Raw genomic sequence first — 22,646 nt, 5'->3', positions numbered from 1 at the left:
ACCTGATTCAACGTCGTTCTCGCGTTCTCTTCAAATACGGTTTTTTTCTTCTTGAACTTTTCTGGTACGCACATGTCTTGTTTTCCATACAGAAAGGTTTGAATCACTTGCTTCAAATACATGCTTTCAACTCACCTTTTATGATAAAGACGAACAATATACAACCACGTGATTAATTAGCATAACAAAAGAAATATATAACAATAGAAAACAAAAAACGTCCACTAAAAACTAAATCAAAGGGGGGTTAAAATTAACAATTTAGAGGAGATTATTTTTTGATAAGAGCCTTATATTGGTTTTATTCACTACAATGACGTGTCACTAAAATGCAACACTGTTTTTTTTATTATGTTAATACGGTAAAAAACGTTTTAAATTAACATTTGAGGAGATAATAGTTATTAAAGTAAATAAACAAAGCCGCCACTGTTAAGCTAGATGTTCTTTCGAATGTATATTTTACAGAATTTGAGTTATGTACACAAGCTGACCCCCTGCTTTAACTTTGTTTTTTACCCCCTTTATTTTTCTCATTGCTTTTACCAATGTTTTTTTTGTATTTATCACTTCATGATGTTATTATGTGTTAAATAATTTTAATTATTTTTAACTTCACAGGTCCAACGAGTCATGCTTATAATTAAAGTTGCTTTACAATAATAGATAAAACTAAAAACAAGGGTAATTTAAAAATAAAAAAAGTTTTTTATATTCAATGGGAAAAAAAATAATCTCAATTCTCAAATTACTCACATGGTACAGTCTTTTGTGTATTTGATTTTGTTGTTTGTCACGTATTTACTCTCCATATTTTTTAAATTGATCACATATTTTCTCTCACATCTTTACATTATTATAAGCGATAGAGCTAGTGTGACAAACATATAATAATCATCTAGGATAATATTTGTTACCACAATGTTTTTGTGTTTATTCAAGAAATAGGTGATGATATGCTAAGTATTAAAAAGTTGTTTTTTATTTGTATAAGCATCAACAAAAGGCCGACACAGTTCACGCCTTTGATTACTACTTTTATCACAGCAAAATTTTCATAGTTGATTCTTACTGTCCGAAAAAGTCTCTTGATACTTTCAAACCAATTACGGGCCCGTAATTTTTAAAGTAGCCATTATAGTTTGAGGGAAAACACACCGTTTAAGCGGCCAGTTCATCATAAATAAGGGGTAAATTTTCCATAGAATCTTCGTTTTTTAGCTTCAAACCTGACATATCGTGTAGTTTTAGGTGAGTTTTTGTTAATTTAACTGTAGTTTAATTCATATACTTGAAGTTCTTGTTTAATTAAAGCTTCTTCTGTGAGAGTTTGATTGTAAAAAGTTCGTGTTTTTCTCAACCAAAAAGTTACCACGTTACATTCCGACTGGGGGAATGCGATACTTAGCTGTAGAGAAAATTTACAAAATTCGTTTTTTGGACGATTAAATTTACTTTCTGACCTAGATGGGAGAAAAAAAAATTAAACTGGGTAGGAAAAAATAAAATTTTGTCTAAATTTTGTTAATCATTTTTTTGCATGCATTTTTGTTTACAATGCTAATGTTTGTCAAAACAAAGTAGTTTTAATATTTAGACCAACTATGAACAAGATATGAAAACATTATTTTAGTACCATCATTATATTTAGCATAATTTTTTGTTTATTGTGCCAAAGTTTGTTAAAAGGATTCTAACTTTATCGGACAAATTTGGATCTAAAGGTGACAAGATTTTGATGTTACCTACATTTAAATCACCCTTGCTTTGTTTACTATGCCTATAAATTGTTACTGTAATTCTTCTAAATTACTGCGTGTTCTAATTAGCGCGGAAAGAAAGGGAAGCCATTTACCTGAATGAATGAGCAGGTTAGTGTACCGCAATCCGATGATTTGATTCCTTTAAGGCGTTTTTAACTAGGGCAGTCCCCAACGTAAATTATTTAAAAACGTTTTTTTGAATTTGATGCGAAAGTTGCTTCTCACTAACCTAAATATGTTAAAAAAAATTATGTATAAACCATTTACCTCTAAAAACTATTTAAATACGGAATTTTCTAATAATAGACCACGTCTTTGACAGAGGAGAGCGTACACTGTCTCCTCCTCACCTGCTTTATATTTGCTTCTTAACGTTATTGGTGGATCGAGGGTTCATAAGTGTTACGAAAAAAGTTTTTAAAAAAGAAATTGAGTACGAGGTTGTGAAAGTTACTACCTAAACAAACTCGTCCCCAGTGCCTTTTGTCTCTTTTTTTACTGAACGGCGAGACGTTCAGTAAAAAAAAAAAGAGACAAAAGACACTGGGGACGAGTTTGACTACCTAAACAAAATTTATCCCTAAAGATGACAAGTGACGTCATTATCGTAGAAACTATGTTTCCGTCTCATCTACAAACATTGGAAACAACATTTCTTTTTACACCTAAGAATTTAAGACCAGAAAAGATACATTTCGCTATTGAATTGATATTTCGGCGGCCTGGGAGCAGATACAACAAGAATTAAAAAATGACAACTTTGAAGGCATAGGTATTCGCTTTACTTTATACTTTTCTTATGTACCTGTCACGGGTTGAGTTTGAAGACCACCGACCCTGATTACTGCTCAGTCTAACAAAAACGCTATATCAACTGCGGCGCTTACCACCCCCGGTCTTAGTGAATGTAAGCCATATATCACTCCAGGGTTATCTAATGAACATAAATGATTTAAGAATAATGTTTTGCACGAAAAGCAGTAGATTCTTAGTACGTTGTGACTTTTTTTCAATCTGCACAGTAGATAAGATGTACCACAGTAGATAAGATCTACGGTCGTTATTTCATCCTGTAATGTTTAGATGTTTCTTTAACCACGTGAAATAACATAGCAAGTATAACGTCAACCTCGTCTCCAGGTCATCTTGTATCTATTCTGGCATCCCGAAGGCTATACGAACATATCGCTGTATCGATGTCAAAGAAGATACAAGATGGCCTGGGGATGAGGCTAGTATAGGGTTTATACACCCCGTGGCCTTCTCTATGCTGATCGCTTTTGGATTTTTCGACAGGCGCCTCAAAATCTTGACGTTTGGTAACTCGCTTATTCGGCTATATCCATAATTCTAGAAAAGAAAAAAAAGTTAGGCCTTCACCCATATCATAATATGAACTAGTTTTTGACCATCTGTGAGGTAAATAGCTGCTTTTGGTTGCTGTCATTTTTGCCAACATTTCAGGTTTCTAGATGGACTCTAGATTTTATCGGGTTTTTCTCCAATGTGAGCCAAAATCTGATAACAAGAAGACAGAAATAAATATCAGTGCGAGTGATATGCAAGCGTTTGCGGTGAAATAAAGCCCGTACGTTAAATAAATATTTTCATGACCGTACGTTGAATAGCTATTTTTATTACCGTGCGACGAATAACTATTTTCATAACCGTTAGACGAAATACTATTTTCATGACTGTACGTATTTTCATGCTCGTCCGGTGGAACACCTTTCGAAAAAAATCCAACTTTAACACCGCAACCCTTGCAGCAAAACAAAACAAAATAGAAATAGAATAATAAAATAGAAAAATACAACACAATTAAGGTGCATTTCCTGAGCGCAAATGTGACTAAGATTTTTGGGACGGCGGTTTTATCGCTTGTGTGATTTAAATTAAGTACATATGCTATTTTGTTTTTCAAATGTCGCAAGCAATGTAAAAGTTGGTGTGCATTCATTTTATCTCCAAATGCTCTGATTGGTTATCGCTCAAAAGCTGCATCACTAAGTTTATTTTATCCAACTTTGCGAGGAAGCTTTTCTATTGTTAGATCACAAAAATCCTTGAGCCAGCGGCATTTTCCTTCTATTGCACATGCGCCCGTAAAGCGCCCGGACATTTTAATCTTAGCGGCTCAAAATGCTGTTCTATTGAAATTTACCTTTAGAGCGGGCAATTAAATTTTATTCACAAAAATTTATTACCAACACGAGTGATTTGAATTTCGGAAGCCTCAATATTTTACGATGGCCAACTCTGGAGAGGGGGACTGGAACTACAGTGTCGGTCCCGCATAGGAGGGAGAGCAACCTCGTTCTCAGAGCATTTTGCCCTGAATTCATCTGAATTACAGTGTTTTTGTCTAGAAAGGAGGACTTCACGTATTTGCGATCAAAACTTCGATTTCGGGGAAAAATTCTTGCGACAGATTCGAAGTGACATGGATTGCTTATGACCTTTCTGCCGGCTCATATTAGAATTCCCTGGCGACAAGATCGTGTAAATTAGATACCTTTTTCACTGGAAGAACAAGCTACCTCGATTCCAGGGCCTGTAGCGTTTTTTAATATGAGGATAAAACGCGTACGAGGCCCTGGTACAACAGACTTAGCTCAAATAATGAGATTGCGCGTACGCTGTAGAGATAAAAACAGGAATTATGACAGGAGATTTAATAAGTATTAAGTGATATGAATTTCATCCCCAGTTTTTAATATTTTTATTTTATAAAAAAGCAGGCAATTAATTAACTTTGCAACATTTAGCCTTTCGTAACGACGACAAATTTCAATTCAACTCTATAACGGAGCCTAACACAACCCTTAAAACCTCCATCAGTTACGTAACAACCCTCTTTTCGTCGAAATTAAGCTTCTATATGCGAGGCCCGTCATAACTTTAAGAATTATTCCTGAAGGTACAGAATCATCATTGATTGCAAAAATTTAAGCACAGCATGTGGTAAATATAATATTGAATAGAAAATGGCGAACGCATGAATGAAAATTATTTACCAACGCGTCGTTACAGTATCACTCCAGCCACCCCCAACCCCTCCCTCTCTCCCCCGAAAACATGCCACCAACCACTCCCCACCCTCCAAGCGTTACGTCACGGACAATACTAATTAAGAAGTTTGTTGTTTTCCAACTTTGTCCCCAGGTCTTTTTACATATTTTCTTTTCAGAAATCTGTTTTCTTTTTTCTTTTATTTCTTTTTTTTTGAACGCTGATTTATAAACTTACACTTAAATGTTTTGTTTTGGCACCCTCCATTCCTGTGTTTATTTAGACTTGATACCCTCCTTTCTTTTGTTTATTTTTTTACCCTTAGTAAAGTGTTAACCCCATTAGGCTTCTATAACACAACGTTAAATTAGATCTTATTCTCCTGAAAGTAGTAATAAGTGGCGGGAAATTCTTTGCATATTATGTTATCGAAGGAGAGATTGTTTCGCACATGTTTGAACTAGCCAGCAAATGGAAGTCTAGACACAAAGTTGCTATTCTTATGGTTTTACATGCAGCAAACCTCAATAATATAACGGAGGTTGCCATAGGTGATTGGAATAAAAAGTTTTATGAAACTACTTTCAAAATGTTATCTTTTGGTCGAGTGTTCATATTATTGTTATCCAATTAAAAAATTGTTAATAACTAATCGAAGCTGGCCAGCTTATGAACGTTATAATTCGTATGGTAAACATTTTTATTTTGTTTTTGATAGTAATGTATTGATACTTTTTTTTTATATAGATGTTTTGAGTTTAAAATATTCCATTAAGTGAAGGCCTTCCTAAAATCTCTATAAAACCGATTTTTAAACGTATCTAGATTAAAGGAATTAAATATTTTTTTTATTTAGAGAATAATTTTCGAGAAAAAAAAATGTAAAACATGTCTTGTCATCATCACTATCTGCTTCTAAGTTTATCCTCGAGTTTGCATTGTAATAAAAACCTAAAAAGTCTGGGTTTAAGGACTTGTGAGAAAAAAGGTTTGAGAAAAGATTTAAGATGGGAAAAGAGCTTGAGAACAAAGAAATGAGAATTATTGCGAGTAAGAGGTCTGAGAACGAAGATTCAATTGTGTAAAAGGTCTGAGAACGAAGATTCAAATGTGTAAAAGGTCTGAGAACGAAGATTCAAATGTGTTAAAGGTCTGAGAACGAAGATTCAAATGTGTAAAAGGTCTGAGAACGAAGATTCAAATGTGTAAAAGGTCTGAGAACGAAGATTCAAATGTGTAAAAGGTCTGAGACAAAGATTCAAATGTGTAAAAGGTCTGAGAACGAAGAATCAATTGTGTAAAAGGTCTGAGAACGAAGATTCAATTGTGTAAAAGGTCTGAGGAGAACGAAGATTCAATTGTGCAAAAGATCTGAGAACGGAAGACTCAATTGTGTAAAAGATCTGAGAACGAAGATTCAAATGTGTAAAAGGTCTGAGAACGAAGATTCAAATGTGTAGAAGGTCTGAGAACGAAGATTCAAATGTGTAAAAGGTCTGAGAACGAAAATTCAAATGTGTAAAAGTCTCATAACGAAGATTCAAATGTGTAAAAGGTCTGAGAACGAAGATTCAAATGTGTAAAAGGTCTGAGGACAAAAGATTAACAGTTATTGTGAGGCCTAAGAGCGGTGGCAATTGCCAGTTAAAGTTCCAAGATAAAAGATTATTGTACGGCTAGTTAAAAGACTGTGATTAGAATTATATGAACAAAATATCAAAATCTCCCATGCAACAGCTGCTCGAAATTATTCAATAAACACTCTTTCACTCTTCTCCGCAGAGATCCATAATATTCAATCGACCTTCATGGACATACAAAGCATATTATAGCGCGCTTCATCTATGTGAATAAACGACTATTCACTGTTTCTTAGACTCATTCTATATTGCTTAATATAAGTAATATAAGCCTGTATAAGGATTGAAACATCATGAATTGAAGATAAAAAAACAAAAAATAAATATTTCAAAGCCATTTCATTTTTTGCATTGAAGATGTAAATGAAATTTTCATGAGAAATTAAAGCTTGTAACTGGGTTTGCACTCTTCAAAACATAACAAAAAAATGTAGAAGAAAAAAGAATTTAAAAATTAGCAAGCGTATGAAAATTATGTAAATGTATATACTAACAAGCAAAATAAAAAAAATTATAAAATGATCTTAGTTTATTACACTTTTTAAATTCACGATTTAGAAATAAATATTTCGAGCGGAATGATTTGGTGTATTTTGATTAGCTAATTTAGAATTGATGTCTTTATTTTAGCTGTATAATATATCCAATTAGCCTTTTGTTTAGATCAGGTAGCGTTAGGCTATAAAATATTGTGTATCATTCTAAAGCCATATCTCTTTTTGCAGATTAGAATAAAATTACATAGTTAAAACATGAATATATATATAAAGTAATATAAATGAATAACAATGGCAAATAATCACAACGATCCCTGTGACAAACATCTTGATATACCGTTTGACGATCGAAAATGGCACTGGTTTGTGCTTACATCAGTTATGATCTTCGGTTCCGGCATTGTTTTAATAATAATCGGACGTTTAATTATGTACATGTTTCATCGGAGTAAATTACGCGCCAAAAGCAAGATCGATGCTATGCTTGATGAAGACGATGAGGAAGAAGAGAGTGAACTGGAAAAGGGCTGGTACCTAGATTTAAAAGAAGGAGCCGGAAATCTTGTGTCTGCTCAAACATTACAAGGTCGAATTCTGGTAGGTTAGCTTTGCTTTTTTTCCCTGTTTAATTAAATTTAAAACCTTTTATTATCTTTACGAGAAAGTAAAAAGTCTAGTCTTGAGGTCGATTTCTATTTTTTGATTTTAAAAATACTACACCGCTTTTTCTTATATAAGCGCCCGAGGCGTTTAATCATAAATAATACATATAGTCAAATGCGTTAGATAGCACCCTTTCTACGCTGGCCCTTAATGATGTCAAATATTTTTAAAACCGGCTAGTGCAGAATGGCCTATTTTAATTTCGGGATGAAAATACTGCGGTTAAGCTTCATAATAATTAGGTCTGCAAAATACACACATTGTTCTTTTCCGGGAAAATCAAATTCGACCACGTGTGAACAACAACAAGTTTTTTTTGAACCATTGCTGCCTCTAGAGTATTCTATTCCGTCGAGAAAATTCATGAAGTATATCTTAATCTTGATTCATGTAGTCCCAATAGAGTGTTAAGTAGAGTGTTAGGTAGCCCATTAGTGTTTTTGTTTCAATCTTAGGTTGTTCTTTCGTTCATTTTCAACTTGGCAGCCTGTGCATTGTATGTAACAGAATCTTCATAGTAAGTCGTCTGTACATTTTAAAGACTTACTTTGGGTATATATGGCTAGTGTTTTCAGTCATGTTTTGTGTTTGCAATTATGAATTTTTACACAAGTTGAGTTAATTGAAGTTTGAGCCCTGCTTTTTCAGTAACAAAGCATATAAAAAGCTTCTCTTCATCTTTTTTAGTAAAATATCTAGGTGATATGGATGGCTTAAAATTATATACAATTATAAAAATTTTTAGAACTAAAAAGTCCATTTTATCTTCTTTAAAAATCCACTAAAATATCAATTTTCTAAAATTTAGATTTAAAATTTAATTTGTGTCAGATGCAATCAGAAAAGCTCACAGAAATTAATTTGCGGTAAAAAGTTGAATATCTATCTTTTTTTTTGTCAATTTACAACAGCTGCTATTTTTAACCTACATGCATACTTAGAAACTACTTAGGGACAAACACATATTTAATGAAAACTAATTCACTTTGAAATTTAAGTTGTCACTGTTCAAATTAACTTTAGTAATACGTTTCACAAAAAATAAGTAACTATACGCTTCACATGAAGTCACACGTAAAAATATTTGCATATTTGTGCTCTGCGATTTCTTGACCTACACAGATCTTGTTTTGGAGTAAAATTTTGTCAAGTTCTAACCATGATAAATAAGAAGTGATCTAATAATTTGCATATTGTAAAATGGTACATAATTTGGAAATGACTAGATTTAGATATGTTTAAAAAAAATAAAGTGCCACCCATGTTTTTTTTTTTTTGCTCTAAAAAGGAAGCATAGTGTTAAATGGAGAAAAATAGAAACACTGTAAACAAAATTTACTTTTTTAAAAATCAGGAGAAATGTAAAGGAGAAAAGTTGAGTTAAAAATGAGAATATAATTTTTAATAATACACATCTCTTCTCACAATTCGGAGGTTGCAGCCAAAGTAGAACAGCAAATATTAAAATGTTTTTCACAGTTGTGTGAAAATGTGATTATTAAAGTACTTTTTTTAACTTTATAGTCCAATTGAACATTGTTTGAGCACAAGTAGGCAGACGTTATGGAGAGTGGAGATCTGTTTGAATACGTTCTTTATTTTTCATTTCATTATTCGAGTAAGTTTCAAATTTTAAAGATACTAGCAAACTGTCTTACATTTGCACTTCCCTCAAGAATGCTTTCCATGAGAAATGTGTATTTACAGTTTTAAAGTATTCTAAAAACCAATGAATGCCTGAGTCCACACAAACTTGTAACAAAAAATTAAAATGATACTGGGAATTTCCCATGAAAGGTTTTGATGCAAGTACAACTTGTACCTTAAGCATACATTCACTTTCTGATTATTTTTTCCTTTGTTCTTTTACAGTTTATTGCTGCAAACGACAAATTATCATTTTGGACAATGGATGCTTTAACCATTGTGGATTTGCTGACAGTACCTTCAGTTTTTGTAGCTGTCATTTTGGAACGTAACTGGCTAGGTAGTATTTGCATATGCCTTAAAAAAATCACCCCTTTGACGTTATATTTTCTTTTCTTTTTCAAAAATGATTTTTTATTTCATTGTCATTTTTTTTTTATTTTCAGGGTTTCGCTTCCTTCGTGTTGTGTACATGATAAATTTTGCTGAAATTTTGCAGTTTTTAAATGTATTGCATGCTGGGTAAGGTTTTGTTTTAATTCGAAGTTTTTCTGTCAACACTTTTACATGGTGCCTGATTTCAAATTGTCTTTCTAATTAAGAAAAGTTGTTAAGATTTTTTGCTTACTGACTTAGGTCAAGTTTAGAGATGGCAGAGATTTTTGGAAACTTCTTTGCTTTGTGGCTTTCTTCAGCTGGAATGGTACACTTGGTAAGACTTACACTTTATACTTCTTTAAAAGAAAAGATTTGTGAAAAACTTAATTTTGCGGGAACTAACTTTTCTGGTTTTGGGGATCTTTCACAGATTTTATCTGAAAAAAAAAAAGATTTCTCATTTTTGCCAAATATACATTCTTTTGCTAAAGATAAAAAAGAAATGATCCAAGTAAAGACTTCAGTTAGGAAAGAACTATCTATGCACTTCCTTGGTATTTTTTATTTCCCAAAAATCTTTATTATATATTTGATCAATTTGCTATTTAAAATTCTAAAAATTGTTTTGTCATTCGTTCAAAGTTAATTCTCACAGAATTTATTTCTTGCAAAATTTAGTTATTTTAAAATAAACAACTGTACTAAACCTTTTTGGAAATTTAAATTCAAAATAACACAGTAGTCTGTGATTTAGCATGTCAATCAAGTATACTTTAGTCATACACTAAATGGATATTAAATTCCAAAAAGGAGTATATGTTTGGCTGTACTTTTTGTCCTTGCTTTTTTTGAGTAAAAAATGAAATATTTTTTCTATCTATGAAAGTAGCCGCAAATAAATATAGAACTATACACAGAGCTTTAACTAATAATTTTAAGTGATGTATTAAATAGAAAAATAAAAAGTATATTTTAAGTATTTTTTGAAGTTAGAAAAATACATCAAACATTTTTTTAGCTTGAGAACACGGGTGATCCATGGTATCCTATCAGATATCAGAATAACCACACAATAAATTACTTTGAAGCAACCTATTTCTTATTGGTAAATACGTTTTTTATTATTTTCTTGCTATTTATTCAAAAAAGTTGATTGGACTACAGATTGTTAACACCTCGTACAATCAAGTGCGTCTTTTATGTTCTACCTGCACACAATTAGTTTATATCAACTACCTTGAGATTGGGAGCCTTTATCTTGTTTTTTGTTTTTATTTTGTCTCTTGATGAACAATAGCCAATTAAAAATCAATTTTTCAGTCAATTTGTTTTTTTTAACAACTTTTCCCTGTTATCTCTCTATGTCATATTCAGTTTTGTGAAACCTACCTGTTATATTGATTTTGTGGCCAGAATTAAGTATAATTTTTCTATTAAATTTTGTATAAGGTTATTGGGATAAAATACATTTTCTGTTATTTTTTTTAAACAAGTGCAGCTAGGATAATTTAAAAAAAAGGGTTTTAATTATAATGTGCTGATGTGTGCTCTATTTGTGTAATAAAGTTGGTTTTTATATTTTTCAATTGTTTCAATTCTATTAGCTAAAATTTTGTTTTCAATTATTAGGTGACAATGTCAACAGTTGGTTATGGTGATATTTATTGTCATACTTATCTTGGACGAGTTTTTGCAATGGCTTTTATTTGTTTTGGATTGGTATGCTTTTAAATTTTTTGTTAAGAAAAAAAGTACCTCTCAAAGCTTTGTGAATGTTTCATAAAATTAATGTTATACTGCACATTTTTATGAAGTTGATTAATGCAGCACAGATAGAAAAACACTTGATTGTTTTGATATGCACATTACTTCTGAAAAAGCTAATTTTTTGTTATACGTTATATTACATATTGAGTAAGTGAGAACCAATGCAACATAATATTGTAGGCTTTTGCTTATTTCCTAAGGCTGTTTTCACGAGGTGAATGATTTAATAGTCTTATTTAATTAAAATAACTTTTTGTCATGTTTTAGGCATTATTTGCATCATATATTCCTGCTATTCAAGAATTTTTTGCTTCACATACGAAATATGATAGAGAATTTAAGCCAACACCTGGAAAAAGGTAAGAGCTTTGTAATTACTTTGATTGTTTTTTTCTCATTCTTAAAAAGACAATGTTTAATGCTTTTCTTGCTTTAGGCATGTTATTGTCGCTGGTCATATAACAGAAGAGAGCGTGGAATCGTTTTTCAAGGATTTCTTGCATCCAGACAGAGAAGACACTCAAACAACTGTTGTATTTTTGTCACCGTAAGAAATTTTTATTTTTGAAAAAAAATCTTTATACAAAAAGTCTTACCTTAGAAATGCTACCAATTAAGTTCTTTCCAGAGTGTTATTTCTTATATGGACTATTTTGCATATAAAATATTTTTACAGAAAATACCCAAGTTTAAAAATGCAAGCAGCACTTCAAAGAAATATAACAAAAGCATCATATTTTATTGGCACTATATATAGATTTATGGACTGTCACCGTACAAAGGTACCGTAATTTTTTCCAAATTTAGTTTGATATGAAAATAGTATGCAAGTGGGAAGTTCCCTTTTTGCAAAAACCACAAAGTAAATTAAATAGTTACTTCACTTTGCTAGTTTTAATAACTTTCTAATGAAATTTAAAAAAAAATGAATTTCTGGTGTTTTTTTGACTTCTCATACGTCAAAACTCTTATTAATGAAAATGGCATTCTTTTTTTTATATTTATGTTTTTTCCTTTAGATGCGACAAGCTGATGCTGTAATAATTTTAGCCAACAAGAAGTGTATCAACCCAGATGAAGAAGATGCGGCCAATATTACAAGGTTTGGATTCTTTTGATGAACAAAATAACTTTAAAACTCTGACTGCATAAAAAGGTTTTTTAATAATTGTACTCTGTTTTTAGAGTTATATCAGTAAAGAATTATCATGAGCGTATTCGATGTATTGTCCAACTGATGATGAACAAAAACAAGGTATACATTGCTGCATAATTAAAAAGATGTAATGTGTACCACCCTAGCAAATTTGGGGTGTTGATAATTTTAAGTCCCCCCCTCTAGGAGGGAGGGAGGGACAGAAAATTCAGAGATTTATAGTGGGGGAGCCCTTATCGAGAGATGTGAAAACATTAATCAGGGTAGAGATGTAAATATTTGTGAATAGTTTGAATATTATACAGGAAAATTTGGGTTCAAGTGACATTTGTCAGTTTGCTTAGCGTGCACAGCCTTTTTTTATTTTTTTATTTTTCATTTGTTGTCGTATGGCAAATGTAAAGTTGGCATGCAACCGAGAGGAGTGGAATCTAAAATTTAATTCAGGGAAGCAGGGGGAAAACATTAAATGGGGGGGGGGGATGGAAGAGATTTCACACTGTGTAAGGTCTTTATAAAAAACAGCTTGATTCTTTTCTAAAAGTTCTTCTTTCTGCACAGGTATTAAGTGTATGGTTACGCATTTGAAGAATTTGAAGTATTCGAATGTAATATTTACAATAATTTTCTCATCAAATTTAGTTTGATATATAAGTGTGTCATATACTCATATACTTTATTTCTTATCTTAAGTCACATTTACTAAACTGCCCACAATGGAATCGGGAGCTTGGCGATGATATTGTATGCATTGATGAGGTAGAAAGAACATTTTTTTGTAACCCATAAATTTACACTTACCTTTTGTGTGTTACTAATAAATAGAATTTAAATTTATTTCTAATTCCTAATTTTTTTATATCCTTAGAACAAAAACTATTTCTTTTTCAGTTAAAACTTGGATTCATTGCTCAGAGTTGTAACGCTCCAGGATTTTCCACACTGCTTGCAAATCTGTTTGCTATGAGAAGCGATACAGTATGGGATTATTTATTTTTTTGTTCAATAAAACAATTTTTGCGTTGTTTAGTTCTGTTGAAGGAATTAGTCACCACCATAACCCTAGTTTCTCATAGGTTATGGTTTATGTTGTGTGTGTTTTTTTTGGTGTGGCTTGATGCAAGTCTATAAATTTGGCTCATGTTTAGATTTATATAAGTCATAATTGTGCTTTTCTGTTAATGTTTTGGTAAAATACAATGTATTTACTACAATGGAAATAAACTTTTACTCTGTGTTTTCTTTTTAAATCAGCCGAATTAAAAAACGAAAATAATATCAGACTCGCGTCTCTTTAGGACTCACACGAACTGTGGCTGAAAGAACACACACACCTTGTAGAGTTCCCCTTTTTGTGATTGTTTTAAAATTTTTTTTAGATTGATGAAGAAATACATGAATCTGAGCTATGGAAAGTAGCTTACATGACTGGTGCAGCAAATGAGATGTACACAGCTACCTTGTCTGATTCCTTCATTGGAATGAGTTTTCCGCAAGCTGTTGAGTTAGTGTTTCTCCATAAATTTTTTTGTGTTTTGCTGAGCTTAACTATACCTTTTTTAAAATTGTTTTATTCATGTTTTCCATTGTTGCATAACCTTAAAGTTGTTGTTTATTCAGATAAATAAATTTATAATTTTTTTAGATTGTGTTTTGAAAAATTGAATCTCATGATGATTGCAGTTGAGATGAAGTTTCCAAATAAGGAAAGATAGTAAGTTGCCCCTGTTAGAAAACAAAAAATTCACATGTCAAACTGAAGATGTGGATGATTTGACATGTGCTATGTATCTACTGAATAAATTATGCCATTGTCAGTGAAGATCTGTCCAAGAAAATAGAATTAGTACTGTTTAAGGTCTTGGATCTAACAAAAAAATAAAGATAGGACTCAAAGTGTTAGTCTGTTGTGAACAAGTGAACATTGACAATTTTAGAATGTTGTGCAAAGATTTAGATTTCTTTGGTAGGAGATTGGAGGTTTGATCCTCTGACCTGCCAGCCGTATGCTAGGATCTGAGAATACGTAATGGGATAAAAATTTGGTGCTTTTTTTAATAGTCCAACTTTTGAAGCAGTTAAGTTTAGTTCATGTGTCAACAGTTAGTCAAAGTAAAATCTTATTAACAAAATTTTATTTTTATTTAGTTTCGCCATAAATCCTAATGACAAAACATTGAAGCTACTGAAAGGAACACGTGGCTTCTTTTTTGCTCAAAATGCCACTGATGTTGCAAAGTATGGGTTTTAGTTATGTGTTTACTTATTAGCTGTCAAGAAAGAATGAAACTTTCAAAGATGGGTGAACAGTAAGAGAAGTGGGGTTGAATGACTGGAGGTGTTAGGGTTGATCAGATTCAAAACTCTCTTCCTTAAACAACCAAATTGAAATTTATTCCAATCCCTCTCCTACTGAATAATTAAAAAGACGTACAGATAGTAACATTTCACATCCTAATTTCAATCTGTAATAATTATAAAAGACGATTTGTTATTGTCCATCCATTTTTACTTTTAGAGCTTCGAAATATTGCAGTGTTTGTCATAAAGATCTAGCTGATCCAGAACGTATGGCAAAGTGTAGATGTAGAAGAGGTAGCTGCTACATGTAGTCTTAACACACCCGTTTTTTAAAAGACCTCTTTTTTATCAAAAAATAATTTCAGTTCCAACTGGTTGCAAAGTAGAATTAGTACTTGGCAGTGTAATGTCTTCTTCGTATCTGACGTTTTTATTGGCTTATATCGATCACGTGAGCGGGCGCTATTTTCCTGTAGCGACTGGCTAACATATAAACAAAAAAGTAAACAAACTCTTGTGAAGTTTGAACGCTGTAAAGGGTCCAAATAAAATCCAAGTTTTAACCTAATTAATTTAAGCTTTTACCAGTACAATAAAATAGATTAATTGATACTGGTTGGCTTATGTTGGGTAGTTTAAGTCATCCTTTTCTATGAAACTCGCAAAAAAAACCCGTCTAGCATAGGGGTATTTTTTGGTCAATTTTTAACCGTAGATATACGTGATCCGTTGTTAAAGGGTTAAATTGGTTTACAGTTTGGAAGTTTATTGTATGGCATTGAAATATATGTTTCAACTGGACGGAAACCCGATAAATTCACGTTTGCTTTTTCGTGTATCTGTATTAGCTGTATTATTGCGCAGAGACAAACAACGGGTGTTAATATATAAACTTGACTTTAGCCCGAAGAGATCAAATTGAAGCCAAAAGTTTTAAAATGAAAGCAGAAACTAAAGTTGAAATGGATGCGTTATATTTACTGGAAGGTGAAGCCGAAGAAAAAAAAAAAGTGTAAGAAAAACCTTTTTTGCTCGTTATTTAAGAAGAGTTTTACTAAAAAACAAAATAGAAAAGGAATCCTGTATTAAATCATCTGTTAGTTTACGGATCGATAGTGACACACGTTTTTAAGATCAAAAGATTTTGAAGCACTAGATTGGAATTTTTCTGATTGCAGTTGAAGTACAAGCGAACAATAATTAATCTCTATATTGATGAAAAAAGTTGTGTCACGTAGACACGAAATATTATATACTAAATAGCAAATACTTTCAAGGGATTTCCCTAGATTTTTTCACCTAAAAAACTAGTTTTGATAATATCCGTTTGTTGTCTGTCTTGACCTCCCGTAGGATAAGTCAACTACTTCATTTTGATATACAAAATACTGATTCCTGAGGAGCATAATTTTACTGACAGCACCCAATTTCCAAGTCGACATCTGATCAAAGAATCATTCTTAACAATTTAAGCACTGATAGCCCTTATATGCTCAATTTTCATTACGAAGATGGCAACGTTTTTTGTGTTTTTATGAGTTGTTTAAAAAAATTCCATTCGCAAATGCTTAGACTTTTGCTCGTGATAGCTTCAAAACCTGCAAAATGCAAACGTTGCAGCTAGGAAAAAACTTTAATTGGGAGATGGGAAGTGGTCTTTTGTTAAGAATAACTACAAACGATGTGCCATGATAAGCCTATATCTACAAGAATTTTTTTTCATTTTCGTCTTGTAATTTTTTTCCTTGTAATTTTTCTCCTTTTCTATTTTTATCGTGCCATTTTGAACAATGTTTTAGAATTTGGTACATATTTTATTTAGGACACATAATTTAACTGACGATTACTATCCAAATGGTGATAGACCAAAATTTGATCAAAGTGGAACATTCTACTGGTGTGAAAGTCGACCATTTGCAGCCGCTAAGCTGGTAAGATAATTAGGCATTTCTCCATGTATACTTGCATGTCTATACATCAACGTGTTTTATGTATTCATATATACCAGTTAATGCTACATATATATATTTTTATTTGTGTACATGTATATGGGAAATATATGTTCAATCACAGCACAATCCTTGGCAAATATCGTTGACTCTCTCTATCTCTAATTTGCAAGGAGTTAGAAAATTTGTTTGAGATCATGAAAGGATGGACAGTAGTCTCACTAATTAGCGGACACCATTGGCGGAAAAATATCTGTCCGCTAATTAGTGGTGTCTGTTTTTTACAAAGTTAACTAATGTTGAGTCGAAAAATTGATTTATTTTGATTTTTCGGGGGAAAATTGGATTATTTCAGACTTTTGGACGATTATTCCAGACGATTTTAAGATATACAAAGATTTTTATGTCAACACAAGAAAAAATATGAAAGTACGTTTTTGTTCCAAAATACCAATAAACTATATACTACACTATATAAACTATACAAAGTAGATATTCCTTACTCTGACCAATAAAATCTTAAAAACTTTGAAAAAATTCTCGAGGTGTCCGCTGATTAGAAGGGAAAAATATCCAAAAAGGCCTTTTGGTGACAAGAAAATGTGTCCGTTAATTGCTTGTCCGCTAATTAGAAAGTTTTCTTATGAGACTTTGACTAGGATTAGTCCGGTGTAATGAAATTTTTTCGTTAATTGGAGTTGTCCGCACTGTAAAGTGTCCGTTAATTAGAGAGACTACTGTATAAAGAGAGAACCTGCAAAGCAGTAAAAATTGAATAGGTGTTTGAGTAGTGATACAGTGACAGAGTTAAGTATCAGCTTATTAGGAGAATATATAAACTAGGTTACATTCATCTCTTCGTCATTTAAATTTTAGACTTTAGAAGAAGCTGCAAGTGAGAAGTTTAAAAACCACGTGGTGGTGTTGGTTTTGTCACAGAAGTTCTCTCCTCCACTTGGGTTAAGACAGTTGGTAGGTCGCGTATTTTTTTGTTATAGAAGCTAGCGATCGTGAAAAATGTGATTGTTAGTTTTAGTTGCTTACTGACACTGAAGAAGGCTTGTAGCCTGTAGGAAGCTACGCTTTATTACAGAAAGAATTCGTCTAACATATTTTTATTCTATTTTAGGTATTGCCACTTCGCGCAAGCAATAATCTTCCAGCAAGTCTTAAAAAAGTTGTGATACTCGGCGATGGAGATTTCTTGCAAAGAGAGGTATTCTGATGAAAGTTGTTTGCTATACACGCACTGCTAACAGTGTGTTCTCCTCCTGATGTGATATTCTTAAGCCTGGCTTCAATTAAGTGAATTTTAAACTGGTTAACTGGACCACGCATAGAGTATTCTATAGGAAATCAGTTGCCTTTTGACACTGAGCAGGAAGGAATGGTCAAATTATAGTTAATATTGTCATCAAACTCAAGCCCTTCTGCCCTTCTACACGTTGCAACTGGCCAATTATTCGCTCCGGTGCAATTAATCGGCCCGGTGCAATAAATCGATCCGGTGCAGTCAATTGGTCCGGTGTAGTTTGTTTTTTATTTTTGTCCATTTATTTTTTAGTGGACGAGTTTAGCCAACTTTCCAGATGTGGATGTTGTTCCAGTAAGTTATTTACAACAAATTAACAAGTCAGTCAACAAGCAAAAAGCAAGGATATTTATTTTGCTAACAAATTTTCTAAAAGAATATTCCAAGCTCTAGCATAATTACAAATCTATTATTTCACAACTGTAAAATGATATTTAATTTCTATTAACAGGGCGCGCCATACAATCGCTCTGACCTTCGCGCTGTAAACGTGAATACTGCTGACATGTGCATTTTGTTATCTCCTGGTCATGGCTCAGAATCTGACGAGCATCAAGCGTTGTCAGATAAAGAAGTCATCCTTGTTACACTGAATCTAAAAGGTTAGTTAAGTCACGCAACAGTCCATATTATATACATTAAAGTTGTTTCAAAATTGTTTGTTATTTTTAAATTATTATACTCAAGTGAATCTGCTAGAAATTACTAGACTTTCTTAGAAGGTAATCTTGGAATAATTCAAAAAATCTCTATAAAATAATTCATACCCACAAAAACATTAACACTTGGTTGAGTGTGATAATGAAATCGTTGACAAAGCACCTAATTAAATTCCTTACGACGTTTCGGCCTTACGACGGCCATTTTTCAAGTACAAAGTTCAAACGACAACTTCGATATTTAAATTGTCTGACTTTAATCCGTAGGGACAAAGTCAGGCAATGTTATTCAAAGGCACTAATGCAATGTTTCTATTAAGGATAGGTTGGTCCTTACGGATAAACAAGCTCTCCTTTAGTTCAAAATCGAAATTATTATCTGCGGTGGAGAGTATACTAAAAGTTATCGCAACTTGATACGTTAATGCAGTATATGATATGTTCTAATACAGCACTAGGATTCTGAGACTTTCGAAACAATAATAAGTCGATTTCCCTTTTTAAGCCATGACATTCGACCAATCAGAACTGGCCATTCAAACGGAGATCGGAAAAGCACAACAAGCTATTAATGGAAGCGTCATCGATGTAAGCAATGCACCAAGCAATGTAAACAGCACTGCTGCAAGTCGGCGTCCGTCCATGGTTTCGCGTATGACGTCAGTTCCTGCGGTCACACCAGCTCCCTCAAATTTTGGTTCCGGCGATGCAGTGAAACCAGCTAAGATGAAAGGCTCTCTAACAGGAGCTAATATTCCAATGATCACAGAGCTAGGTAGGCGTGGATACGAATTATGGTATTTAGATGTGAAACATGTTGAATGTATAGTAAGTAATGGGGGAAAGTTTAGCTTCCTTATGTAGATTTACCGTTACATGTACTTTGGTAATGCATTTCTTATTCCATTCGAACTGACTCGTAGTCACCAAACATACGCATAACACTACAATGCGCCAGAGTGGGATTTAAACGCGTGATAAGCCTGATCGCTATTCACTGGACCACCAGTATTAGAATGTGTAAGGCATAAATAAACGTTTCCAAAGGCGTCGTTTTTTTGATACCTGGACAAACTGTGTTTTAATTCAAATACATAATCAATATGAGATGTAATAATTAATGTTCAGGGAATAAGAACGATGCTGAGAAATTTTTTTCCTGTTAATCTGGATGTAATTTCACAAAATATTCCTCAGAATCAATCAGGATTGTTTTGCATTCTACTCATGTTATTTAAAGTTACAATACACTGACCATCGCACCTGCGGGAGACTTCTTTACCATATTTTTTTATCTTAGTGTGTGATTCAAACGCAATGTACATAGATCAAGACGATATGAATATATATGATGATGATGGTATTTTTCTGACTCAACCGTATGCTTGTGGATCAGCCTTTACTGTTTCTGTTTTGGATTCGTTGGTCAGCGCTGTAAGTATGACACAATTGATGAGACAAATAGCTAATTTCCAACTAAGAATTCTCTTTTCCTGAGAAAATGACAAGGCTTGTTTCTAAAGAAAAGAAAAAGAAATAAATAAAGAAAAAAACAGTGAAACTTTTACCTAATATTAAATATAAGCGACCCTTTTTTAGATGTAACTAATATTAGTTTTTAGTATATCATCAATGTTTTGTTTTTGTTGTTTTAGACATATTTTAACACTGATGTATTAACACTAGTTCGACATCTTGTTACTGGGAGTGTCAGCCCGGAGTTGGATGAACTTCTAGCAGAAGGAAAACAACCGTCCGGTTCTTTTGAAACACCGGAAATTGCTGCTGTTCGTAACAGATGTCGCGTGGCGCAAATATCTTTGTTTGAAGGGCCGTTATCGGAGTTCGGGGTAAGTTTAAAATTCAGTCAGAGAATTAAAATTTACTCTTGTATTAATTCGCACAGACACCTTTCGTGTTTTTCGGATTAACCAAAGTTTATATTTTTCTGGAAGGGGCCTTGAAAACCTTGAAATCAGATTACGTGATGTTGAAAACCTTAAGTATTTGTTTGGGAAAAGATATTTTTTATATTTTTGTTTATTTTCAGTGGTTAAACTATATTTTTCCTGACTGTGCGCTCGTAAACTGATGACGCCAAAAAATGTAAACTAAAGGCCTTGAAACTCTGATATTAGTAAACTGATAATATATAAAAAAAACTCTGAAACTCTGTTTTTAGTTTTTATGACACGGCGGAAAGTATTTCACTAACACTTTTTCGACCTTTTGCAGTATAAGTGGGGTTTTGTTGTTATAGACGATATTTTTATTGGTAGAACTTTCATGTATGCTGGCACGCGATGCACACCAAAGAAAAATCCGACATTGTTTATCTACTTTTATCTATTTGACAAACGATATTATAGATTGTTCAATTTTCTAAACATTTCAGGAATGTGGCTTGTTTGGAGATTTATTTTTGTACGCACTTCGAACGTACAATATGATATGTCTTGGGTTGTATCGATTTCGTGACGCACAACGTGCAAGCTCTGGCATCCCAAGCACGAAAAGATACGTCATTAATTTCCCGCCTTTTAATTTTGTTTTGGCGCCAACGGACTTGGTATTCGTGTTGATGCAGTTCGAGAAAAAAGGAAAAAAGAAGAAAAAATTAACGCGTTTAGCCTCGTTTGTTTCACGTGCTTCTAATTTCAATGTTGAATGAGGTTCATATGACTGAAGAATCAAACGACTTGAGAAATTTTTATTAGTTTTTAAATTATTTTTAAGCGTGCAACGCTAAAGCCGTGTAGTGTGGTTAGCAAAACTGAGCGATTAAGGAGCTTCAAACCTGATCAAGAAAGACCCAGGAATATTAGTAATTTACCACAATATTTTACAGTCATTGGTATCTTTTCATGAATGAGCGAGTTTAAATCGTTCTATAATCTTTGGGTGATGCTTCATATAACCTGTCACGCTAATTTATGAATTTATTATTCCAAAATCTCATGGAATCTTAAGAATATTTTTCGGAAGCTCAATGGAGTGCAAATAAAAGTTTGCTAACACGATGCAATAAATAGAATTTTTACCTAAAAATTTTGTTTAATATTTATGCATTTTTTTATCTACGGATTTTTTTTTGTGGAAACATATAAAAGAAGACGAAAGCACTTCTTGTCAAATTTGTTTCGAATTCAGAAATATTAAAAGGATAAATCATTTTAAGGATTATATGTTTGTTTTTACACTTTTATAGTTCTTGTATTTGTAAATATAGACTTTTAAAAATTGTAATATAAATAGAAATTAAATGTTAAATACACTCCAAAAAAAAATTATTTTTTTTGCGGAATCAATTTTTACGATTTTCATTCCTGTTCGCAAAATAAGTTCTGCACAATTGCACTTTAGCGCCAATCGGAAAAACTGTTTCACAAAAATGTTTAAGGCCTTTCAATTAGAAAATAGATTTCGGAAGAATTTCTTCCGTAGGGTATATAAGATCTTGAAATGAGTTGTACACTGGTTTTACATCAAAACACGTATTATCAACAGAATATAGCCATTCCAACATTAGTAGATTCTCAAGAGACGATCCACACTTCGAATTCTTTGTATAAAACACCAACCTCCTCTTGAGGGCTCTTCTACGCCTATGATATTCTTACGGAACAGAGCCGTTCTACCAGAATATTATTTTGCGTAGAAGAGTCCTGGGGTTAAGGTTGTTAAAACATTTCTGACTGAAAAAATTACGCCTGATATAAAATTTTGCATCAAAATCGGAGGTTGTACGGTTCTATTGTGAAGTTGTGCATCATGTTGTTCAGTATATACCATGTTGGCCCCCAGTTTCTTGGTTACTTGACACTTATTTCTTTACAGACATGTACAGGCTTTGTAAACCTTATCCTGACCCTTTCATCAAGATGAACACAACAGCCTTAAAG

General features: G+C 32.7%; 1 protein-coding gene across 1 annotated transcript; it reads left to right on the top strand.

The window, feature by feature from the left end:
* The first annotated feature begins 1,164 nt into the window (after positions 1 to 1,164).
* On the top strand, positions 1,165 to 21,957 carry LOC130647632 (calcium-activated potassium channel slowpoke-like). Its single transcript, XM_057453570.1, has 30 exons — positions 1,165 to 1,251; positions 7,141 to 7,509; positions 8,031 to 8,092; positions 9,100 to 9,193; positions 9,448 to 9,562; positions 9,669 to 9,744; positions 9,859 to 9,934; positions 10,619 to 10,705; positions 11,230 to 11,319; positions 11,635 to 11,726; positions 11,804 to 11,914; positions 12,044 to 12,149; positions 12,387 to 12,469; positions 12,553 to 12,622; positions 13,217 to 13,282; positions 13,415 to 13,501; positions 13,903 to 14,027; positions 14,169 to 14,237; positions 14,672 to 14,761; positions 15,042 to 15,118; positions 15,728 to 15,836; positions 16,647 to 16,755; positions 17,650 to 17,745; positions 17,903 to 17,989; positions 18,338 to 18,379; positions 18,537 to 18,687; positions 19,250 to 19,519; positions 20,045 to 20,178; positions 20,400 to 20,594; positions 21,140 to 21,957. Exons 2-30 carry the CDS (start codon positions 7,204 to 7,206, stop codon positions 21,413 to 21,415), a joined length of 3,351 nt encoding a protein of 1,116 aa, XP_057309553.1. The 5' UTR covers positions 1,165 to 1,251; positions 7,141 to 7,203; the 3' UTR covers positions 21,416 to 21,957.
* The last annotated feature ends 689 nt before the right edge of the window (positions 21,958 to 22,646 follow it).

The sequence above is a fragment of the Hydractinia symbiolongicarpus genome, chromosome 6 (assembly GCF_029227915.1).
Source record: "Hydractinia symbiolongicarpus strain clone_291-10 chromosome 6, HSymV2.1, whole genome shotgun sequence".
In the NCBI taxonomy this organism is placed as follows: Eukaryota; Metazoa; Cnidaria; class Hydrozoa; order Anthoathecata; family Hydractiniidae; genus Hydractinia; species Hydractinia symbiolongicarpus.
The sequence above is the reverse complement of the archived record's forward strand: the minus strand, read 5'-3'. Positions and strand labels throughout refer to the sequence as shown.

Coding starts and splice junctions, on each gene's coding strand:
- LOC130647632 (XM_057453570.1), top strand. CDS start 7,204: ATGGCAAATAATCACAACGATCCCTGTGACAAACATCTTGATATACCG. Junction 12,470..12,552: donor GATGCGGCCAATATTACAAG/GTTTGGATTCTT, acceptor CTCTGTTTTTAG/AGTTATATCAGTAAAGAATT. Junction 16,756..17,649: donor CATTTGCAGCCGCTAAGCTG/GTAAGATAATTA, acceptor TTTAAATTTTAG/ACTTTAGAAGAAGCTGCAAG.